At 42.5% G+C, this 20,478-nt stretch overlaps 1 protein-coding gene across 2 annotated transcripts in view; it reads left to right on the top strand.

Annotated features, from left to right (window-relative positions):
- Positions 1–6,510, top strand: part of USP46 (ubiquitin specific peptidase 46) — a gene marked incomplete at its 3' end in the record, with an annotated part of 61,482 nt that extends 54,972 nt beyond the window's left edge. Inside the window, exons 8-9 of one of the 2 annotated variants that reach the window (XM_082630848.1) lie at positions 2,859–2,937; positions 3,787–6,510. In XM_082630848.1, the coding sequence (XP_082486974.1) occupies positions 2,859–2,937; positions 3,787–3,888 (181 nt within the window). Of the gene's footprint in view, positions 1–2,858; positions 3,049–3,786 lie in introns of those variants that run through there. The other variant, XM_082630847.1, reaches the window with a different exon arrangement.
- Positions 6,511–20,478: the final 13,968 nt, after the last annotated feature.

Genomic DNA, 20,478 nt, shown 5'->3' with positions numbered 1-20,478 from the left:
TGGAGAAAGAAATGTTTATGCTATGATTTTAACTAAGAAACCAGGTTACACGTATAGTATCTCAGAAGTGGTTTAAGATGTGTGAATAAAGACTGGAAGCAGTAGATGGAATCTAAAAATTTTTTGGCATTTTGAATGATTAAAATGTACTCTTAACAAATATTCTTTATGCAGTTTTTAGTCTTTCCCCAATATTCTATAATAAGTACATAATCAGAAAAAAAGAGGGAGTAAGAGAGAAGGCCCCTCGATGTAGAGAAGCAAAGTGTATTTGCTGGAAGTCTTTTGAGGAAGTATTTTTTATTCCATAATTTGGTGTAAGCCTGGAAAAGTCTGCCGAAAATTCACCTGTTTGCTATCCTTTGCTCGGCTGGGACAGGTTTGTGTCCCCTCCCTGGGATCGGCATGCCGTCACCCTTATAGGTTTCAGATTAGGGCCTGTCACGGAGCAGGTGTCTTTTCCTCTCCATTCTCCTGGATTGGGTTGTGGTGAACAGACCATTACCAAGAGGATGCATGGTTCCACGTGGAGGGATGGATGGATTGATTTCTTGCCCTGTACTGAGTGGATGGCATCAGAAACTGTGACTTCACATCTGAAGCACCTCATGTTTTGTCCCATGCAGAGTAACTTTAAGTCACAGGTAATTGCCTTACGTTCTCAGAAAGTTGTATTTGTCGATCAGTTATAAGCCATCTTTCTGTTTCGCCTGAAGAATACTTCTAACAGTCAATTATTTTAAAGAACATAGGGGTTCAGCGATCTGGAAACTAACCATGAACACTGGGTTGGGAGGAGGTCTTGGGGGCAGGCAGAGCCTGGTACCTGGAGGGTCTCTGGTGGCCGAGGTGGGCAGTGTGGACAGGAGGTGGAGAAGAAAAAGCAGTCAGGTGTGTGGGGTACGCAGGGGTTTTCAGTATGGATCTCTGTGGGTGGTTCCTGGGAACACTGGTGAGGACAAGGCAGAGACCCACTTAATGAGAACTGGGGGACAAGTAGGAGGTTGGGTTCTAGAATAGTCAGTCTCTGTAACTGGGGCCCAAGGTCAGAGCAGCCCTGGCAGCGAGGCTGAGCTGGTGCCAAGTCATGCATACTACTAATGAGGATTCTTTAAATTCCTCCCCACTAGAGGTGGAATTGTTCTCATACATGGAGCAGGTGGCTTCTGGCCATGGGCTCTGGAAAGCTCTGAGGTTAGGGAGCTCAGCGCTTCCTTCTTGTGCCAGGACCCCCCGGCCCACAGTTGCCCCAGGTGCACAGCCTCTTTCATTGATTTCTCCTGCAAGCATTTTTAAACCCTTGTTTCCTGGGTTCCGTAGCAAGATCTGAAGTTATAGCAGTGAACAGGACACACAGGGGCCCTACCCTCATGAAGCTGAGCATCTAGTGGGAAAGACAGATAGTTAATAAGTAAACGCACCAGGCTGCTACCACCAAAACCAAACCACTGCAAAATCACTTTATGATTTTGATTAGTGCTATGAGGAACGATTGGGGCAATGACAGAGAGCAACGAAGGCACCTCTTTAGGGAAGGTGGTCGGCAAAGATTTATCTACCGAGATGACATTTGAGCTGAGGCCTAAGGAGTAAAAAGAGCCAAGAAGGCAAACATGGGTGAAGACCATTTCAGGCAAGCTCCAGCGGGCACAGAACCAAGATGGGAATGGTGATGTGTATGAAAACAGAGGCGGCCTGTGGGCTGGAGCTCGGAGGGAGGGGAGAGAGTGGCCTGACAAAGGTGGGAACAGACCCTTTGGGGCATGTTGTATTTAAAGAAAGCAAGCTAAGGCAAATTCAGCTTTCCAATTTTGATGGTGCATTGAAAAAACAAAACAAAACTCTAGATTTAGAGTTAAAAATTCCCTCCGTTGTGCAGATCCAACTACATAGTAGCAGCTGTTCTTTCTGCTTTGTGTAATGTATCTTTTTGTTTTCGTGCTTGTTATTATACATTTTAGTGTCACATCTTTCTAAGACTTGAACCAGATCACGTCATTCCTCAAAACTCCCCAGTGTCTTCCTGGCTCACTCACAGCAGAGTCCAGAATCTTAGCTGCGATAGCCCATTCCCGTCCCTCCTTCACCCCAGGCTCACTGGGCTCTGGCTGCCTTGCTGTTGGGTGAACACACCAAGAACTATTCCCACCCCTACGCCTCCCCCAGACCTTTGCACTTGCTCTTTCCCATTCCCGACACTTCCATCACGTGGTCACATGGCTTCTCTCTTTCTCTGTCTCTCTCTCTCTGACACACACACACACACATATACATGCCCCTTCCCCTTCCTTCAGGGAAATTCCTTCTGTTCAAATCACCTGTCATCAGAGAGGCCTTCTTTCAGCACGTTATATCCAATACCGCCTTCCCTCTATCGCTCACCATCCCGTTGCTCTGCTATATTCTTCACGGCACTTACCACCAATTGAAACATATTTGTATTTTAGTTTGTTTATTACCTCTCCAACCCTCATCTCAAGAAAGTGGGGACTTTGTTTCGTTCACTGCTTTTTAGCCCAACAGCCAGAATGGGTCTGGCACATAGTGGGTGTACCATAATTATGTGTTAATATTTGTTGAATTTGAATGTCTGTTTCCCCCAGCAGATTGCGAGTCCTTAGAAGACTAAGATGAGGTTTTTCTCATCTTTCTCTTATGCCCAGCACAGCTCCAGTCCCTGGGTGTCCCTCTGTGAGTTGTGGCCAAAGGAATGTGGAAATAGACATATATACCAAGTTCTCTGTCCTGAAGATAGAGGGTTTTTTTCCCTAGTAAATCACTGCATGTAGAGAGCTACATAGAGTTTTATGGAGAAATAAATGTTAACTTGGTGACTTTCTTTGTCTGTTCTTTTCCAGTGGTCCTAATCGTGGGCATTATATTACTATTGTGAAAAGTCATGGCTTCTGGCTTTTGTTTGATGATGACATTGTAGAGGTTGGTATGCAGATGATTGTATCAGAGAGAAGTGGGGCAGAGACGGTGTTTTGGGATGTGTGTGTGTGGACATTTGCTAAAGTAGGCCTGTTTTCCCATAATCTGACTTGAAAACAACTTACATTTCTCTCAAAAGTAAATTCTGCTGCTCCCCATTCTCTCTGGAAGGGGAGAAAGGGGTGTGATCGTGGACTCATCAATACTGTGTTCTTGTTAACTGATTAGCGTAGACATGGGATCTCTTTGCTGCCCATGTGTAAGTCCTGTTTCCTACAGTGACTAAAGCCCTCTCTGGGACCAAATAATAAACTTCAAAGTTCTATTCAAATTCTTTTATTATACCAAATTTTTCTTGTATTGATTATTATTTTTAAATATATATTTTTTCAATCTGTTAAACCTGGAAATCTTTATATGATACCAAAGTATTCCACATATTCATTTTGTTGTAAAGGAATACTAGCTGGAGAGAATTCCACACTCAAAGGCGTGGTCTGTTTTAGCCCACTTAAGGTAGCACTAAAGGGAATAAACTCTGATGGCCTGAAAGAATTAAGGTTATTCCCAAGAGCTCCCCCAGTTTACCATTTGAAAGACGGAAGTCCTGGCTTCTTCAAAGAGCGCCCACCTATGGTTGCTGATAGATTAAAGGGCGGCTTTCTTCCCCAACGATATGCAATGTATGTAATCATGTCCCTCTGTCAGGTCTGTGGAGCTATCCATTTGCTATTGAAAGGTCCCAATTTTATGATAGTGCTTCTTACATTTTCTTGTGCATTCCATTAGTGTTTCTTTCCTTCTCCCAGGAATCATGTTAAACCGTTGTATTGTTTTCTCTTTTGCTTGCAGAAAATAGATGCCCAAGCTATTGAAGAATTCTATGGCCTGACATCAGATATATCAAAAAATTCAGAATCTGGATATATTTTATTCTATCAGTCAAGAGAATAACTTAAAGGACTGTGGAACTAAGTCGAGTGGGGGAATGTTCAAAGCGCTCTTACCTGGTTTCTCTGCAGACGTCCCTCTTCCCCCGCGGCCCACCAGCGGCACAGCTCCGAGGTCAGGGGTCTGGCCGTGTGACTCTCCCCCTTTGTTTTTCTACATGCAGCACTCACTACTCGTGGTTTTATGTTAGTCTGAGGTAGAGTTAACTGCAATCAGATTGTAGTAAGTTTTAGATGAATAACATTTGCTAATTTTAGGATCAGGTACATGCCATGCCACTGGCTGTGTCTGGCTGAATTAGAAGGACATTTCCTGTGAACGTCGACAGTCTTTTTGGGGTCTTTGCTCATCTTCCTAAATGGCTTCCGGGGTCTCCTTTCAATGCATTCCTTTAACTTGTCCCTGGAAACACCGCTTCCCGTTTTTAGCTTCTCTGCCTCTTTTCTGACGGAAGGACAGAAGAACGGGGTAGATACTCACCTTTTAGAGCTGCAACTATAGCTTTAAGTTTTGCCAGTGAAAATGTTTAAAAGTGAGTAACCTCGAAACTGAATTCATCCTCCGGGTGGAACAGGGTGAACAGAAGCCGTTCGCGGTTGCTAGCGGCTGCCCCGGGCTGAGCTCACCCAGCCATGAGAATTCCAGAGGCTGAGGAGGTGTGGAGCTCAGGGCAGGCAAAGCCAAGAGGAGGTAGCTTTTGTGCACAGCGGAAAGTTGCTTTTCTTATCTTTCTACCAAAACCAAGTTTCAGAAAAATAGCTCTATGCTCTTTGTTTTTAGTGATGCTTTTCTTCTGTCCTGTGAGTTGTATCTCCTTTATCCGGAGCTGCTAAGCTTCCCAAGGTATATTTCCGATCCTACTGGTGTTTCGCAGTCAGTGGTGGCAGAGCTGAGCCACCACAGGGACTGCCTTCCGCCCAGCTCTCCTTAGCTAGGCAGCACCAACACCGTCCTTTCCCAGGAAGAACGAAAGCTCTGCACCTTTCCTCCCATCAGCCACATTGTACAGCTGTTCACGTTTTAGCATTTCAGTCTGTGTACTGAGGCCCTGGCAAGTCCCAGGGCTAACATGGAACCTTCCCTACAGGAGATACTGGAGTTAGCTGGGGATGCAAGTGGGTCAAAGGAAGTGTCAGTGGGCGGGTGGAGGGATGAACAAAATGGTGGCATTTCTTTGGCTCAGACTTCCAGGACGCTTGCTTGACAAATGGAGTTTTTTGGAAGAACCTCATCTCACCGTAGTTACTTTTTGTTACATATGTATTTATTAAATCTTTTGAGTATTGGCACCTTTTATTAAAAGGGTCGATACAGTGTTTTGCTGTTGAGCTGGTTTTTGGTTTCCCACAAATGTTATGAGTTGTAGATCTTGGCTTCCTTTGGGAAGACAGTTGACTTCCATACGCTATAATATACTGTGAACCTGTTATTTTGTTACCTAATAAATCAGCGAAGGAACATGCAAACTTGTGGCATAATGTGAACTAAGATTGAAATTGAAAATGTTACTGGCCGTTTTGCGACAATTAAGAACATAGCACTTTATCTAGATGAAAACTGGATTTCTTATCTTTGAAGTATCTTGAACTGTTTGTCGCTCACAACTTACATAAGCATGCCAACACTTCATCTGTTCATGCTTGAAGTGAAATGTTTTACTTTTCACTGGAGAAGACAAAAACAGGGTGATCTTCACGTTATTGTTTTATAAAAGTGATGAAAATATACCTTGCTTTGTTTAGAGGTGAATTCATATTTATAAATATTTTGTCTTTTTTTCCTCCACAAAACTTATGCAGTAATGGCGTACCTGGAAGGTGTGTTTTTATTCTTTTTTAAGGAGAGACACTTTCCAGTTGAAGGTGACTGATACAGGGAGCTGTTTGTACTATACATAAACCATATATTTGACTGCAGGTTGCAAAGTTTAAAAAAACGCTGATTGATCCGTAATATATTTGGAACTGATACATGAGAAAAACTATTAAAATTATCTTTGAAATGACTCTTGAAGCTAATTTATTAGAAAAAATAGTTTCAGTTGGAAGTCTATGGAAGTAATATCTGAATGCTAAGTCATAGATTGAGTACTTTTTTTTTTTGATGTGTAAAAAGTTTCTCCCAGTGACTTAACTGAAATAATGCCTTTTAGTAGAAAAGGTTAGTTAAAATTCAGTATTCACAGATAAATTTTTGGAATAAAAAATAAGTATCGAAGATAATACAAAGACACTAAAATGGTTGTGTGTTGCAGGAAAAGAAGATTTAAAAAAAGACCAAAACACACTTATCCGCCAACACTCCATCAGTTTTTTAAACTTTAGAGCTATCTGGGAACTTCTTCCCCCTTCCTCTTTAATAAACGAAAGAAACTCAAGGCAGCTACATTTCCCCCTCGGTCATTTCACTTTATGTGAAGACTAGAGCACATAAACTCTTCTTTATTTTTCATCCCTCATTCATTGTGTGAAGCAGAGATGGTGTGGGATGTGTGAGACCATTCTGAGGTCAACAATAGCACAAAGGCTCAGCAATATTCCCTCAAATGGCCAGGGTTTTTGTGTGTCATTTTCTGGCAGGAGTGAGCAGGCCTGCTGTATTTCTTTTAACTGCTGGGTGTTAAGTTGCAGTGTTTTCCACTTTAAAAAGGGAAGGAATATTTGCTTTATTGGTTACTTCTTGTTTAACATCTAGATTATGTTACAGTGTTTGAAAGTCAATGTTGGTAGAATGCTGACGCCCAGTCCTGTTATTCTGATGCATTTTCCATTCCGAGGCAACATGAAGTGGGCTGGTTTGAAGAGAGCCAAGGAGCAGCACAAGAGGGTGGTGCTTTGACTAGGAAACCAGTCATATTGGTTTTATAGCCTGGTATATTTTGGATTTCAGATGAAATGGGGGAAAAAATGACGGAAATGGTCCCTGTGCATTTATTTTCATGGATACCCTTAATTTTCATGGGCATGCCTAACAATGAAACTATGTTCTAACTGGAGCTTAGGGCTTATTTTAGATATTGGAGTGTAGCTTTATTACAGATGGATTTTATCTTTAAACATTGCATTTTGATCAACTTTGTATATTCATGTGTATTAAAATATTGTGCACTAAATGTTTTGCCCTCGTTTGCTATTATATGGTCAAGGCATTTACCAGCACTAGTGTGATTAACTCATGTAAGTGGCATGGGTCAGGGAAAATGATTTCCTATGTTTCTGCCTAATTAAATTTGTTTTTCGGTATTGCATTAATTTATTTTGGCTTCCATTTCTGTATAACCAAAATAGTTACTGTATTTGTGTGGCATTCATTTATTTGACTTTGTTGCTAAAAAATTTTTTTTAGTTTTTATTTAAAATAATCTGTACCTTTTTTTTTTTATAATGTAACCAGTTCAAGCACTTTAAGCAATAATGTCAATCTTGTGAAACTTCAATCAGTTTAACACCCTGCCTCTAAAATTGTTGGCAAAAAATAAATAAATAAAAGAGGAATTCTCTTCCTAGAGAATTCTATCTCGGTAGCATTATACACATGGACTTAAAATCCTTTTTATAAAATGTGAGTCATTGGTAAGCTTCCTGTCCAAGTAATCATTACAAACCCAATTTTGAAGCATTGTAAAGAATATTCTGGTCATTGTAATAATGGACATGTAATAATAACGTACTGTCCACGTTCATAAAGTTAGTGTTCTGGAGATATCTCACCACTTTTTTGATTGAGAAAGATCAACACAATCCAGAAACCTGTGTCTGGGGAAGAGCAAATTGAGACTATCAGTGAAAAAAAAGAATTAGGGTTGGTATATTAGGTATCACGGTGAATTGCTTAGCAGCGCTTTTGCATAGAAAATGCCCTTTACCAGTTATGAAATTAAAAGATCCATTCCCAAAATAAGGAAGTGGCTTCCAGCTCTTTGATCCCATCAGCATTTGGTTTCTAGGAAAGAGTAGGAGTGTGGTCCGGGTCCTGGTGTACTGCCAGCAGCCCCAGGCTTCTGGGCGGGGTCTGAGCTGCAGTGACCCCAGCGGGGTGCACACCGCTCCCTCTATTGGCCTGCCAGAAACGGGGCAGTGCAGGCCCATGTTCTATGGTCTCAGAGTGTGGCCCTCCCAGGGCTGAGACTCAAGCTTGCTGTTAAAATGCGTAAGGCTCTTTTTCCCCCCAACCAGTCACTTCAAGGGGTCCGTGTGTGGACAGGAGATTGTCATTTGAATACATTTTCCTGGGCCCAGTGATGGGAATAAAACCCCACAGACCAAGGGCAAGGCAAAGTGCCTTGAAGTCTCCCGGTTTCCATCCATCTTCTCTCAGGGCAGCTCAGTTGAACCTGGCTGAGCTGGGACAGGCTTGCTGGGGAGGAGCCCGCATCCGCCATGACGGCCACGGGAATGGAAGACGTCAGGAAAAAGGGTTTTTCTTTTCTCGGCCTCCTGTTGTCCACCTGTCTTATAGGGTTTATAGGATAGGCCCGTCACCACCAGCACGACACAGTTTCTGGGGAATGAGAACAGTTGCCCATTTCTCCAAATTTCCCTCCCTCTGTTCACTGAGACTTAAAACCCCTTGAACAGAGAACGAAGCCTTCCATTTCCATGCCTTGTATCCCCATGAAGATAAAAAAGCTTGCTAAGTCATTCCCCACCCCCCATCCCCGAGGGAAGACTTTGATCGTGGGGATGGTACTCAAACCTCTTAGACTTGTCCTAGAGATGTCCCAGGTGGAGAGATTTTTAATTCAGCCATTATTTAGCACCTGTTATATGCTAGGCAAGGGGACAGGAGTTGGGGGATTAAAAAGGTGAAGCAGATAGGATCCCTCTTCTAGTTTCCTCCCTCAGAGAAAAAAGGTTTGCGGGAAAGAAATTTAAATTGTGGAGATAACATGTGGGCGGCGAAATTCATCACAATCTTGCTCATTTGGGTATTCAGCCTGGGTCTTCCTGAGCAGATGGACACTGCTCCAGCTGGTGCTGTGGGTAAAGCAGCCCGGTTCCTTCTTGACCTTGGGTCCCCTTCTTGGTGTCCCACTTTCCTCCTTTCCTGCTCTCCATGTTGCCTTAGCCTGCCTTTTAGCTTCTTCTAATAGGGACGACACAATTTTTAAAACTGCTTAAATCCATTAGGTTACAGTGATGGACTTGAGCATTTTGCCTCTTAATTCTCGTGTTAAAAGAGCCAGAATATTGAAAGTCTTAACAGAGGATTTTATGAATAAATTAAACGATCTCTTTCCATGATTACCAAATAATTAGAGCCTATCCAAACTTAACCAAAATCAATCCAGCATGAGTTTGTTTGTTTGTTTGTTTGTTTGTTTGTTTTGCGGTACGTGGGCCTCTCACTACTGTGGCCTTTCCCGTCGCGGAGCACAGTCTCCGGACGCGCAGGCTCAGCGGCCATGGCTCACGGGCCCAGCCGCTCCGCGGCATGTGGGATCTTCCCGGACCGGGGCACGAACCCATGTCCCTTGCATCGGCAGGCGGACTCTCAACCACTGCGCCACCAGGGAAGCCCCAGCATGAGTTTTTAAGCTATGTGACTAATGATTTTATTGGCTTATCAACCTATGTTCCCTTTTTGGTTTCCCTTATGCTTTTTTGTTTTTTGCGGTACGCGGACCTCCCACTATTGTGGCCTCTCCCACTGCGGAGCACAGGCTCTGGACGCGCAGGCTCAGCGGCCATGGCTCACGTGCCCAGCTGCTCCGCGGCATGTGGGATCTTCCCAGACCGGGGCACGAACCCGTGTCCCCTGCATCAGCAGGCAGACTCTCAACCACTGCGCCACCAGGGAAGCCCTCCCTTATGTTTTTTTTTTTTTTTTTTTTTTTTTTTTTTGCTTTATAACAAATTTAATCAGTTATACATATACATATGTTCCCATATCCCCTCCCTTTTGCGTCTCCCTCCCACCCTCCCTATCCCACCCCTCCAGGCGGTCACAAAGCACCGAGCTGATCTCCCTGTGCTATGCGGCTGCTTCCCACTAGCTATCTACCTTACGTTTGGTAGTGTATATATGTCCATGCCGCTCTTTCACTTTGTCACAGCTTACCCTTCCCCCTCCCCATATCCTCAAGTCCATTCTCTAGTAGGTCTGTGTCTTTATTCCTGTCTTACCCCTATGTTCTTCATGACATTTTTTTTCTTAAATTCCATATATATGTGTCAGCATACAGTATTTGTCTTTCTCTTTCTGACTTACTTCACTCTGTATGACAGACTCTAGGTCCATCCACCTCATTACAAATAGCTCAATTTCATTTCTTTTTATGGCTGAGTAATATTCCATTGTATATATGTGCCACATCTTCTTTACCCATTCATCCGATGATGGACACTTAGGTTGTTTCCATCTCCGGGCTATTGTAAATAGGGCTGCTATGAACATTTTGGTACATGTCTCTTTTTGAATTATGGTTTTCTCAGGGTATATGCCTAGTAGTGGGATTGCTGGGTCATATGGTAGTTCTATTTGTAGTTTTTTAAGGAACCTCCATACCGTTCTCCATAGTGGCTGTACCAATTCACATTCCCACCAGCAGTGCAAGAGTGTTCCCTTTTCTCCACACCCTCTCCAGCATTTATTGTTTCTAGATTTTTTGATGATGGCCATTCTGACTGGTGTGAGATGATATCTCATTGTAGTTTTGATTTGCATTTCTCTAATGAGTAAAGATGTTGAGCATCCTTTCATGTGTTTGTTGGCAGTCTGTATATCTTCTGTGGAGAAATGTCTATTTAGGTCTTCTGCCCATTTTTGGATTGGGTTGTTTGTTTTTTTGTTATTGAGCTGCATGAGCTGCTTATAAATTTTGGAGATTAATCCTTTGTCAGTTGCTTCATTTACAAATATTTTCTCCCATTCTGAGGGTCGTCTTTTGGTCTTGTTTATGGTTTCCTTTGCTGTGCAAAAGCTTTTAAGTTTCCTTAGGTCCCATGTGTTTATTTTTGTCTTTATTTCCATTTCTCTAGGAGGTGGGTCAAAAAGGATCTTGCTGTGATTTATGTCATAGAGTGTTCTGCCTATGTTTTCCTCTAAGAGTTTGATAGTGTCTGGCCTTACATTTAGGTCTTTAATCCATTTTGACCTTATTTTTGTGTATGGTGTTAGGGAGTGATCTCATCTCATACTTTTACATATCCCTATCCAGTTTTCCCAGCACCACTTATTGAAGAGACTGTCCTTTCTCCACTGTACATTCCTGCCTCCTTTATCAAAGATAAGGTGACCATATGTCCGTGGGTTTATCTCTGGGCTTTCTATCCTGTTCCATTGATCTATCTTTCTGTTTTTGTGCCAGTACCATACTGTCTTGATTACTGTAGCTTTGTAGTATAGTCTGAAGTCAGGGAGCCTGATTCCTCCAGCTCCATTTTTCGTTCTCAAGACTGCTTTGGCTATTCGGGGTCTTTTGTGTTTCCACACAAATTGTGAAATTTTTTGCTCTAGTTATGTGAAAAATGCCAGTGGTAGTTTGATAGGGATTGCATTGAATCTGTAGATTGCTTTGGGTAGTAGAGTCATTTTCACAATGTTGATTCTTCCAATCCAAGAACATGGTACATCTCTCCATCTGTTTGTATCATCTTTAATTTCTTTCATCAGTGTCTTATAATTTTCTGCATACAGGTCTTTTGTCTCCTTAGGTAGGTTTATTCCTAGATATTTTATTCTTTTTGTTGCAATGGTAAATGGGAGTGTTTCCTTGATTTCACTTTCAGATTTTTCATCATTAGTATATAGGAATGCCAGAGATTTCTGTGCATTAATTTTGTATCCTGCAACTTTACCAAATTCATTGATTAGCTCTAGTAGTTTTCTGGTAGCATCTTTAGGATTCTCTATGTATAGTATCATGTCATCTGCAAACAGTGACAGCTTTACTTCTTCTTTTCCAATTTGGATTCCTTTTATTTCCTTTTCTTCTCTGATTGCTCTGGCTAAAACTTCCAAAACTAGGTTGAATAAGAGTGGTGAGAGTGGGCAGCCTTTTCTTGTTCCTGATCTTAGTGGAAATGGTTTCAGTTTTTCACCATTGAGGACGATGCTGGCTGTGGGTTTGTCATATATGGCCTTTATTATGTTGAGGAAAGTTCCCTCTATGCCTACTTTCTGCAGGGTTTTTATCATAAATGGGTGTTGAATTTTGTCGAAAGCTTTCTCTGGGGCTTCCCTGGTGGCGCAGTGGTTGAGAGTCCGCCTGCCGATGCAGGGGACACGGGTTCGTGCCCCGATCCCGGAAGATCCCACATGCCGCGGAGCGGCTGGGCCCGCGAGCCATGGCCGCGGAGCCTGTGTGTCCGGAGCCTGTGCTCCGCAACGGGAGAGGCCACAGCAGTGAGAGGCCCGCGTACAGCAAAAAAAAAAAAAAAAAAAAAAAAAAGAAAGCTTTCTCTGCATCTATTGAGATGATCATATGGTTTTTCTCCTTCAATTTGTTAATATGGTGTATCACGTTGATTGATTTGCGTATATTGAAGAATCCTTGCATTCCTGGAATAAACCCCACTTGATAATGGTGTATGATCCTTTTAATGTGCTGTTGGATTCTGTTTGCTAGTATTTTGTGGAGGATTTTTGCATCTATGTTCATCAGTGATATTGGCCTGTAGTTTTCTTTCTTTGTGACATCCTTGTCTGGTTTTGGTATCAAGGTGATGGTGGCCTCGTAGAATGAGTTTGGGAGTGTTCCTCCCTCTGCTATATTTTGGAAGAGTTTCAGAAGGATAGGTGTTAGCTCTTCTCTAAATGCTTGATAGAATTCACCTGTGAAGCCATCTGGTCCTGGGCTTTTGTTTGTTGCAAGATTTTTTATCACAGTTTCAGTTTCAGTGCTTGTGATTGGTCTGTTCATATTTTCTATTTCTTCCTGATTCAGTCTTGGCAGGTTGTGCATTTCTAAGAATTTGCCCATTTCTTCCAGGTTGTCCATTTTATTGGCATAGAGTTGCTTGTAGTAATCTCTCATGATCTTTTCTATTTCTGCAGTGTCACTTGTTACTTCTCCTTTTTCATTTCTAATTCTATTGATTTGAGTCTTCTCCCTTTTTGTCTTGATGAGTCTGGCTAATGGTTTATCAATTTTGTTTATCTTCTCAAAGAACCAGCTTTTAGTTTTATTGATCTTTGCTATCATTTCCTTCATTTCTTTTTCATTTATTTCTGATCTGATTTTTATGATTTCTTTCCTTCTGCTAACTTTGGGATGTTTTTGTTCTTCTTTCTCTAATTGCCTTAGGTGCACGGTTAGGTTGTTTATTCGAGATGCTTCCTGTTTCTTAAGGTGGGATTGTATTGCTATAAACTTCCCTCTTAGAACTGCTTTTGCTGCATCCCATAGGTTTTGGGTTGTCGTGTCTCCATTGTCATTTGTTTCTAGGTATTTTTTAATTTCCCCTTTGATTTCTTCAGTGATCACTTTGTTATTAAGTAGTGTATTGTTTAGCCTCCATGTGTTTGTATTTTTTACAGCTCTTTTCCTGTAATTGATGTCTAGTCTCATAGCACTGTGGTCGGAAAAGATACTTGATACAATTTCAATTTTCTTAAATTTACCAAGGCTTGATTTGTGGCCCAAGATATGATCTATCCTGGAGAATGTTCCATGAGCACTTGAGAAAAATGTGTATTCTGTTGTTTTTGGATGGAATGTCCTATAAATATCAATTAAGTCCATCTTGTTTAATGTATCATTTAAAGCTTGTGTTTCCTTATTTATTTTCATTTTGGATGATCTGTCCATTGGTGAAAGTGGGGTGTTAAAGTCCCCTACTATGAGTGTGTTACTGTCGATTTCTCCTTTTATGGCTGTTAGTATTTGCCTTATGTATTGAGGTACTCCTATGTTGGGTGCATAAATATTTACAATTGTTATATCTTCTTCTTGGATCGATCCCTTGATCATTAGGTAGTGTCCTTCTTTGTCTCTTCTAGTAGTCTTTATTTTAAAGTCTATTTTGTCTGATATGAGAATTGCTACTCCAGCTTTTTTTTGGTTTCCATTTGCATGGAATATCTTTTTCCATCCCCTTACTTTCAGTCTGTATGTGTCTCTAGGTCTGAAGTGGGTCTCTTGTAGACAGCATATATATGGGTCTTGTTTTTGTATCCATTCAGCCAATCTGTGTCTTTTGGTGGGAGCATTTAGTCCACTTACATTTAAGGTAATTATCAATATGTATGTTCCTATTCCCATTTTCTTAATTGTTTTGGGTTCGTTATTGTAGGTCTTTTCCTTCTGTTGTGTTTCTTGCCTGGAGAAGTTCCTTTAGCATTTGTTGTAAAGCTGGTTTGGTGGTGCTGAACTCTCTCAGCTTTTGCTTGTCTGTAAAGGTTTTAATTTCTCCATCAAATCTGAATGAGATCCTTGCTGGGTAGAGTAATCTTGGTTGCAGGTTTTTCTCCTTCATCACTTTAATTATGTCCTGCCACTCCCTTCTGGCTTGTAGAGTTTCTGCTGAGAGATCAGCTGTTATCCTGATGGGGATTCCCTTGTGTGTTATTTGTTGTTTTTGCCTTGCTGCTTTTAATATGATTTCTTTGTGTTTAATTTTTGACAGTTTGATTAATATGTGTCTTGGCGTATTTCTCCTTGGATTTATTCTGTATGGGACTCTCTGTGCCTCCTGGACTTGATTAGCTATTTCCTTTCCCATATTAGGGAAGTTTTCAACTATAATCTCTTCAAATATTTTCTCAGTCCCTTTCTTTTTCTCTTCTTCTTCTGGAACCCCTATAATTCGAATGTTGGTGCGTTTAATGTTGTCCCAGAGGTCTCTGAGACTGTCCTCTGTTCTTTTCATTCTTTTTTCTTTATTTTGCTCTGCATCAGTTATTTCCACTATTTTATCTTCCACCTCACTTATCCGTTCTTCTGCCTCAGTTATTCTGCTATTGATCCCATCTAGAGTATTTTTCATTTCATTTATTGTGTTTTTAATCGATGCTTGATTCATCTTTAGTTCTTCTAGGTCCTTGTTAACTGTTTCTTGCATTTTGTCTATTCTATTTCCAAGATTTTGGATCTGGGAAATAGAATCTTGGATCATCTTTACCATCATTATTCTGAATTCTTTTTCAGGTATAGTGCCTATTACCTCTTCATTTGTTAGGTCTGGTGGGTTTTTATCTTGCTCCTTCTCCTGCTGTGTGTTTTTCTGCCTTCTCATTTTGCTTATGTTACTGTGTTTGGGGTCTCCTTTTTGCAGGCTGCAGGTTCGTAGTTCCCGTTGTTTTTGGTGTCTGTCCCCAGTGGCTAAGGTTGGTTTAGTGGGTTGTGTAAGCTTCCTGGTGGAGGGGACTAGTGCCTGTGTTCTGGTGGATGAGGCTGGATCTTGTCTTTCTGGTGGGCAGGTCCACGTCTGGTGGTGTGTTTTGGGGTGTCTGCGGACTTTTTATGATTTTAGGCCACCTCTCTGCTAATGGGTGGTGTTGTGTTCCTGTCTTGCTAGTTGTTTGGCATAGGGTGTCCAGCACTGTAGCTTGCTGGTCGTTGAGTGAAGCTGGGTGCTGGTGTTGAGATGGAGATCTCTGGAAGATTTTCGCCGTTTGATATTATGTGGAGCTGGGAGGTCTCTTGTGGACCAGTGTCCTGAAGTTGGCTCTCCCACCTCAGAGGCACAGCACTGACTCCTGGCTCCTCAATTTGGGATGATTTGTTGTCCATTCATGTATTCCACAGATGCAGGGTACATCAAGTTGATTGTGGAGCTTTAATCCGCTGCTTCTGAGGCTGCTGGGAGAGATTTCCCTTTCTCTTCTTTGTTCTCACAGCTCCCGGGTCTCAGCTTTGGATTTGGCCCCGCCTCTGCGTGTAGGTCGCCGGAAGGCGTCTGTTCTTCGCTCAGACAGGACAGGGTTAAAGGAGCAGCCTCTTCGGGGACTCTGGCTCACTCCGCATGCTTTATTTCTGACCGCACTTATGCTTGTATTGCAGCAAGTTCTTGAGGCAAATGTCCTCAAAGACTTGAAAATTGCTTAGATGCAATAGATATTGGGTCTCAAAGATGTGAGCTTGAGTTCCAGGTGGTCTTCTTAATGTCACGTGATGCCTCCTGGGACAGACCTGTGCTGAAAGCTGTGGGGGATGCCTTTCCTTATCTTGGGAGGCTCAGCAGTGAATCCAATTGACAGTTTCCATTTTCTCCAGGCACTGCTGGTCTTGGAGAGTCTCCTAAAGAGGCGGAGGGCAGCTTCGGCTCATGCTGGGGCAGAAATATTTAGGCGCTTGTTCTACCGCAACAAGCCGGCCCCAGCTGGCGCCACTGTGGGGGCTCCTCTCTCTCGCTCGTTTGCGCCAGACCTCCTCCCTTATGTTTTAATAGTGCTTTGAATAAAGCACATTAGGAGCTTACAGACGAATGAAAAATAGCTTCATTTTGGTCCTAAGACACCAGAGTCAGAAACATTAGATTTTGTAAAAAGGATTCCTAATTTTCTACTCATTTCCCACGTGATGATTCATAATAAAGTATTTATTAACAACCTTGGGGGTATCATGTTCATGTTGTAATTTACATGGATGCGTCTTTCACTTTTTTTTCCTCCCTCGGGTGAGCATACAGGTTGTATCAAGGTGGTGTGGAATTCCACAGAAACTCTGCACGGGAAGGTTGAGCATTTGTGGTGTTGGTGGAAATCCTATTTTGTTCTTACCTCGTCCTGGTAGTTACGGATCTTGGAGAAGAAAACTGAGATGCAGATTTGACTTGGCAGGAAGCAAAATAATTTAATAGTTGAAACCACTATTTCTATATTTAACCAAATCCTCTTTCTATGATCCAACTCAACTGTATTTGTATTTCAGAGAGTGTCTCTTAATTGACCTTGCCTGAGAGAACATTCTGTGCTGAGATGAATGAAAATAAACACAAGGAAAATTTGAGAGTGAGTCTTCTACAGAAAGCTAGGTCTCTTCACTGTAGAGCCCGTCTTGGGTTGAGAATTGCCTGTTTCCCAAGCTGAGGGGTAGAAAAATATTTTTCGGTGGGCTATAAAACCTGTGTAAAGGAGAAACTCATTCTCTTGCCGCCCCCCAACCCCATAGAATAGTTTGAAAACCCTGAAAAGAAGTTGTTTCTGCAGTTTTCCATCTTTGTTACCCCAAAGCCCAGAGAACCAGAAGTAAGTGTAAATTAGCCTAAATATGTTGTCTTTTCCAACTTTGACTTATGAGCCTCCAGCAGAAGTAGGAGTGAAGGCTGCAGAATGGAGAGGGACCCTCCTCCTGGACATTCATTGATTGACCTGATCTTTGTGTCATTTGAGGAGTCTGCAAAGATCATGAAGAACAAACTCACTGCAGAATCTGCCCTCAGATGGGAATTGGTAGAGAATGTAGAAGAATGAGGAGGTGGGGTGTGAATCTCAGGGGGTAAGAGGAGGGGAATAAGGTTGAGACCCTTCTAATGTGATATAGCATAGCTTCTGGCCTCAGGTCTCACTGCAATGTCTGTCCCAATCTGTGCCTTTGCCCTGCAAAGTCAGGTGGGATTGCAGCAAGCCCCACAAGTGCCCCTATCTGATAGACAACCTACGGACTCTATGCCCTTTCTGTCGTTGCCCTGACCTTGATCTCTAATAGGAGAATTTCAGACTCAAGTCAATAGTCTTGTGAAAAAGCCCTACTGGACTTGGAATTGCAAGTCCAGGTTCTAGCGTGGGCTGTGACTAGCTGGTGCCATCGTCATAGCATGTGCGGAAAGCAAAGGGTCAGGAAGCAGAAGGTCTGAGTTCAAGTCCTGACCATGACTTCCTGGTTGGATGATGTTAGAGGTTTGTCACCTAAGTCAGATATTGGTCATAATGTTGGGTTTGGGATGATAATGAGAGGTATTTGTCAGAAGGGCCCTTCTCAGGTCCTCAGGGAGGTAGAGACACAATTGCCAAAACAACAGAGAGCATATGAGAGCTGGTTACTTAAACAGGAAGTTGTGGGGTATTGTGCTGTACTATTTCATTTAATCTAATCCCCACAACATCTTCCAGGCATAAAAGACAAGACTAAAGAGAGCTGGCGGGGGGGGAAGCAGCCCCTGATAGCCAGGAAATAGCCAGCGATAGCTATACCTGGGATGTTTTCTGGAGCTGGCCCAGCAACTCCAGCTGGACCATGGTGTTTCCTGGTAGGACATAAACAACCTCACAGGACATGAACCTCAGACAAGGTCATGGTATGACCATGATGAAGTGAAGCAATAAACAAGACCACTTTGTAATTTCACCTAAGCATGGACAAAAACAAGATCACTGCAAATTGCAAAATACCAAACACCCCTCTCCCGCCAAATCCCAGTCACTGCTGCTGCTGTACCAGTGCCGGCTTTAGCACTGCTCCCATCTGTCCTAGATGAGATTTATTAAGATACATGATCAAAGGATTAGCCCCCCTTCCTGACAGCACCCAGTCCAGAGTGAAACTCTGTTCCTTGAACCCTCCCCCAAATCACCAAACCAAAGCCCCAATCCTGTAAGTTCTAACAGCCTCTTACTGAAATTCCCCACGCTTCCCCACGATGTGTGGTCTCTCTGAGCTTTAAACACAATTTTGTTAAACACAGTTTTATTCCTGGAGGTCTGGCTGGACAGCATGGACAGAGGACTGTGCTGGACTGAGAGATCAGACGCTTCCTCGGGTCGGCCTGGGTCTGCTGATCTCATGGTTGCAAAGGAGAAAGGGCCACACATTCAAGGTTGTCATCAGTGTCCTGAGACCTAATTGATCTTCAGTGACTCCTGCCCAGAGGGGATGCTGATGGTGGGCTGGATGCCAAGTAACTTTGGATGAATCTGGACCTCAGTTTTTCCTAACCTGTAAAATAAAGTTAGAAGAGGGTTGTGATGTGTAGAAACTGCTAGAAAGCATGAGAGGTATATAATGTGATTATGAGCAGGATATGGTAAGACTGACAAGCTTTGTTCTTTGTTTATCTATTCCTGGCACCTCCACACCTACCCTTAGAATCCCTCAGGCTCAGCTGTGTCTGTCTCTAGAGCCCTTGAATTCACTGCAGTGTCAGAACCCCCTATTTGAGGCAGGGTCTGAAACCAATAAGATGGGGCCTGAGCTCCATCGGTAGGAAGGGTATAAAATCTATTTCAGGAATTCCAACTTTCTACAACACGCAAGGTCCCAATTCTGTACGGACCTTGTGTATGTGGAAGAGGTTTTTAGAATCCTACAGCTGGGGTGGGATAAGGGGCAGTGAGGGGTGAAGGCAGGTGGCAGAAGAGGTGATTGAGGACTTGTGCTGGGTCTAGTGCTCTCTAGTGGGAATGACCTAAAATACCTCCTGATTTTTCTCAAAAGAACTGCTAGACACGTCTCGCTTTTATTTCATATACATTATTTGTCCATGGGTTTTTGTTAGAAACAAACCCAAAACCTGACAACAATTACCTTGACTCCATGCCGAGGCTTAAGTTAAACAGGCCCTCACCTTTCAGCAAGATGGGACACTGGAACACAGGAACCCAGGGTCAAAGGAGAGAAGAAAATGACCTCTTTGAAGACAGAGAGTGTCCTGTTCACTTCTGAAGCTTCATGGCCAGAGAAGGGCATTGAGTGAAAACAAGAGCAAGAGATCAGGCAGGGGCTGGCGTGGAGGAACTAAGTCAGGAGGGTAAAGGACAGTTGATTTCTGGTCCTACTTAGCTTGTTAATGTCACAAAGCCGGAAGGGAAGAAAGGATAAGGAAGGAAGGAAAAATGGCAACTTTGAGAAATTGATGTAAGGGTTTAAATCGAAGATCTAAGAGCTTCTGTCTTATCTGGGGAAGTGTCAGGAGAGCTACCCACAGCAAGCCAGCTAAGGTGACAAGGCATCGTTTTACTCCCTAAAGCCCAACCCAAGGGCAAATATACTGTTTTATTTTCTGTGCACATTTTGGCTAAAATTCTCTATAAGCTATTGATTTTTGTGATAAAGATTGTGAGGCCTCACAGGGACTCGGTGGTTTTAGAATTTCTGGAAAATTCATTTGCAGTTTGGAGCAGTCTTACATTGTTTTTGTGTTGACCTTTATTTGTAATCATGTCTGCTGACCCCGAACTTCAGGATATGTAATAGAACTTGAGTTACATCAGGCTCAGGATTTTTCTCTTCTCTGTTTGGACATATAGGGAAGTGAAGTATTGGACAGAAAGTCTCTAGTGACGTCTGAAGAGTGTGAATAAGTGAATGTTAGAAGTGTGAGAACATTCAATAAAGAAAAATTGCAAAGCAGGGCCAAAGGGAACAGAGAGAAAGAACGTGTTAGTCTTCGTAGGCGAGGCTGGTTAGTGTGTGACTTCTGTCACAGGAAGAGTTAGATGAAGCTGGCTGATAGAATCTATTTTAAAATAGATCTCAAGGAAGGCAGATACATTTTATTTTTAAAAACTTCATTATGGGAAATTTTAAACATGTACAAAAGTAGGATATAGAATAGAATACATTTCAGAACCTCCATGAACCCACGATTCTGCTTCACCAGTTAACTACGGCTATTCCTGTTTCAGACAGAATTCTCGTATAGTATTGGAAAGTCACCAAACTAACAAGCTTCCAACTTTTCAGAATCTCTAAACCTGTAGAGGATAACTATG

This window comes from Mesoplodon mirus (assembly GCF_964341445.2).
Source record: "Mesoplodon mirus genome assembly, chromosome: 2".
In the NCBI taxonomy this organism is placed as follows: Eukaryota; Metazoa; Chordata; class Mammalia; order Artiodactyla; family Ziphiidae; genus Mesoplodon; species Mesoplodon mirus.
The sequence above is the reverse complement of the archived record's forward strand: the minus strand, read 5'-3'. Positions and strand labels throughout refer to the sequence as shown.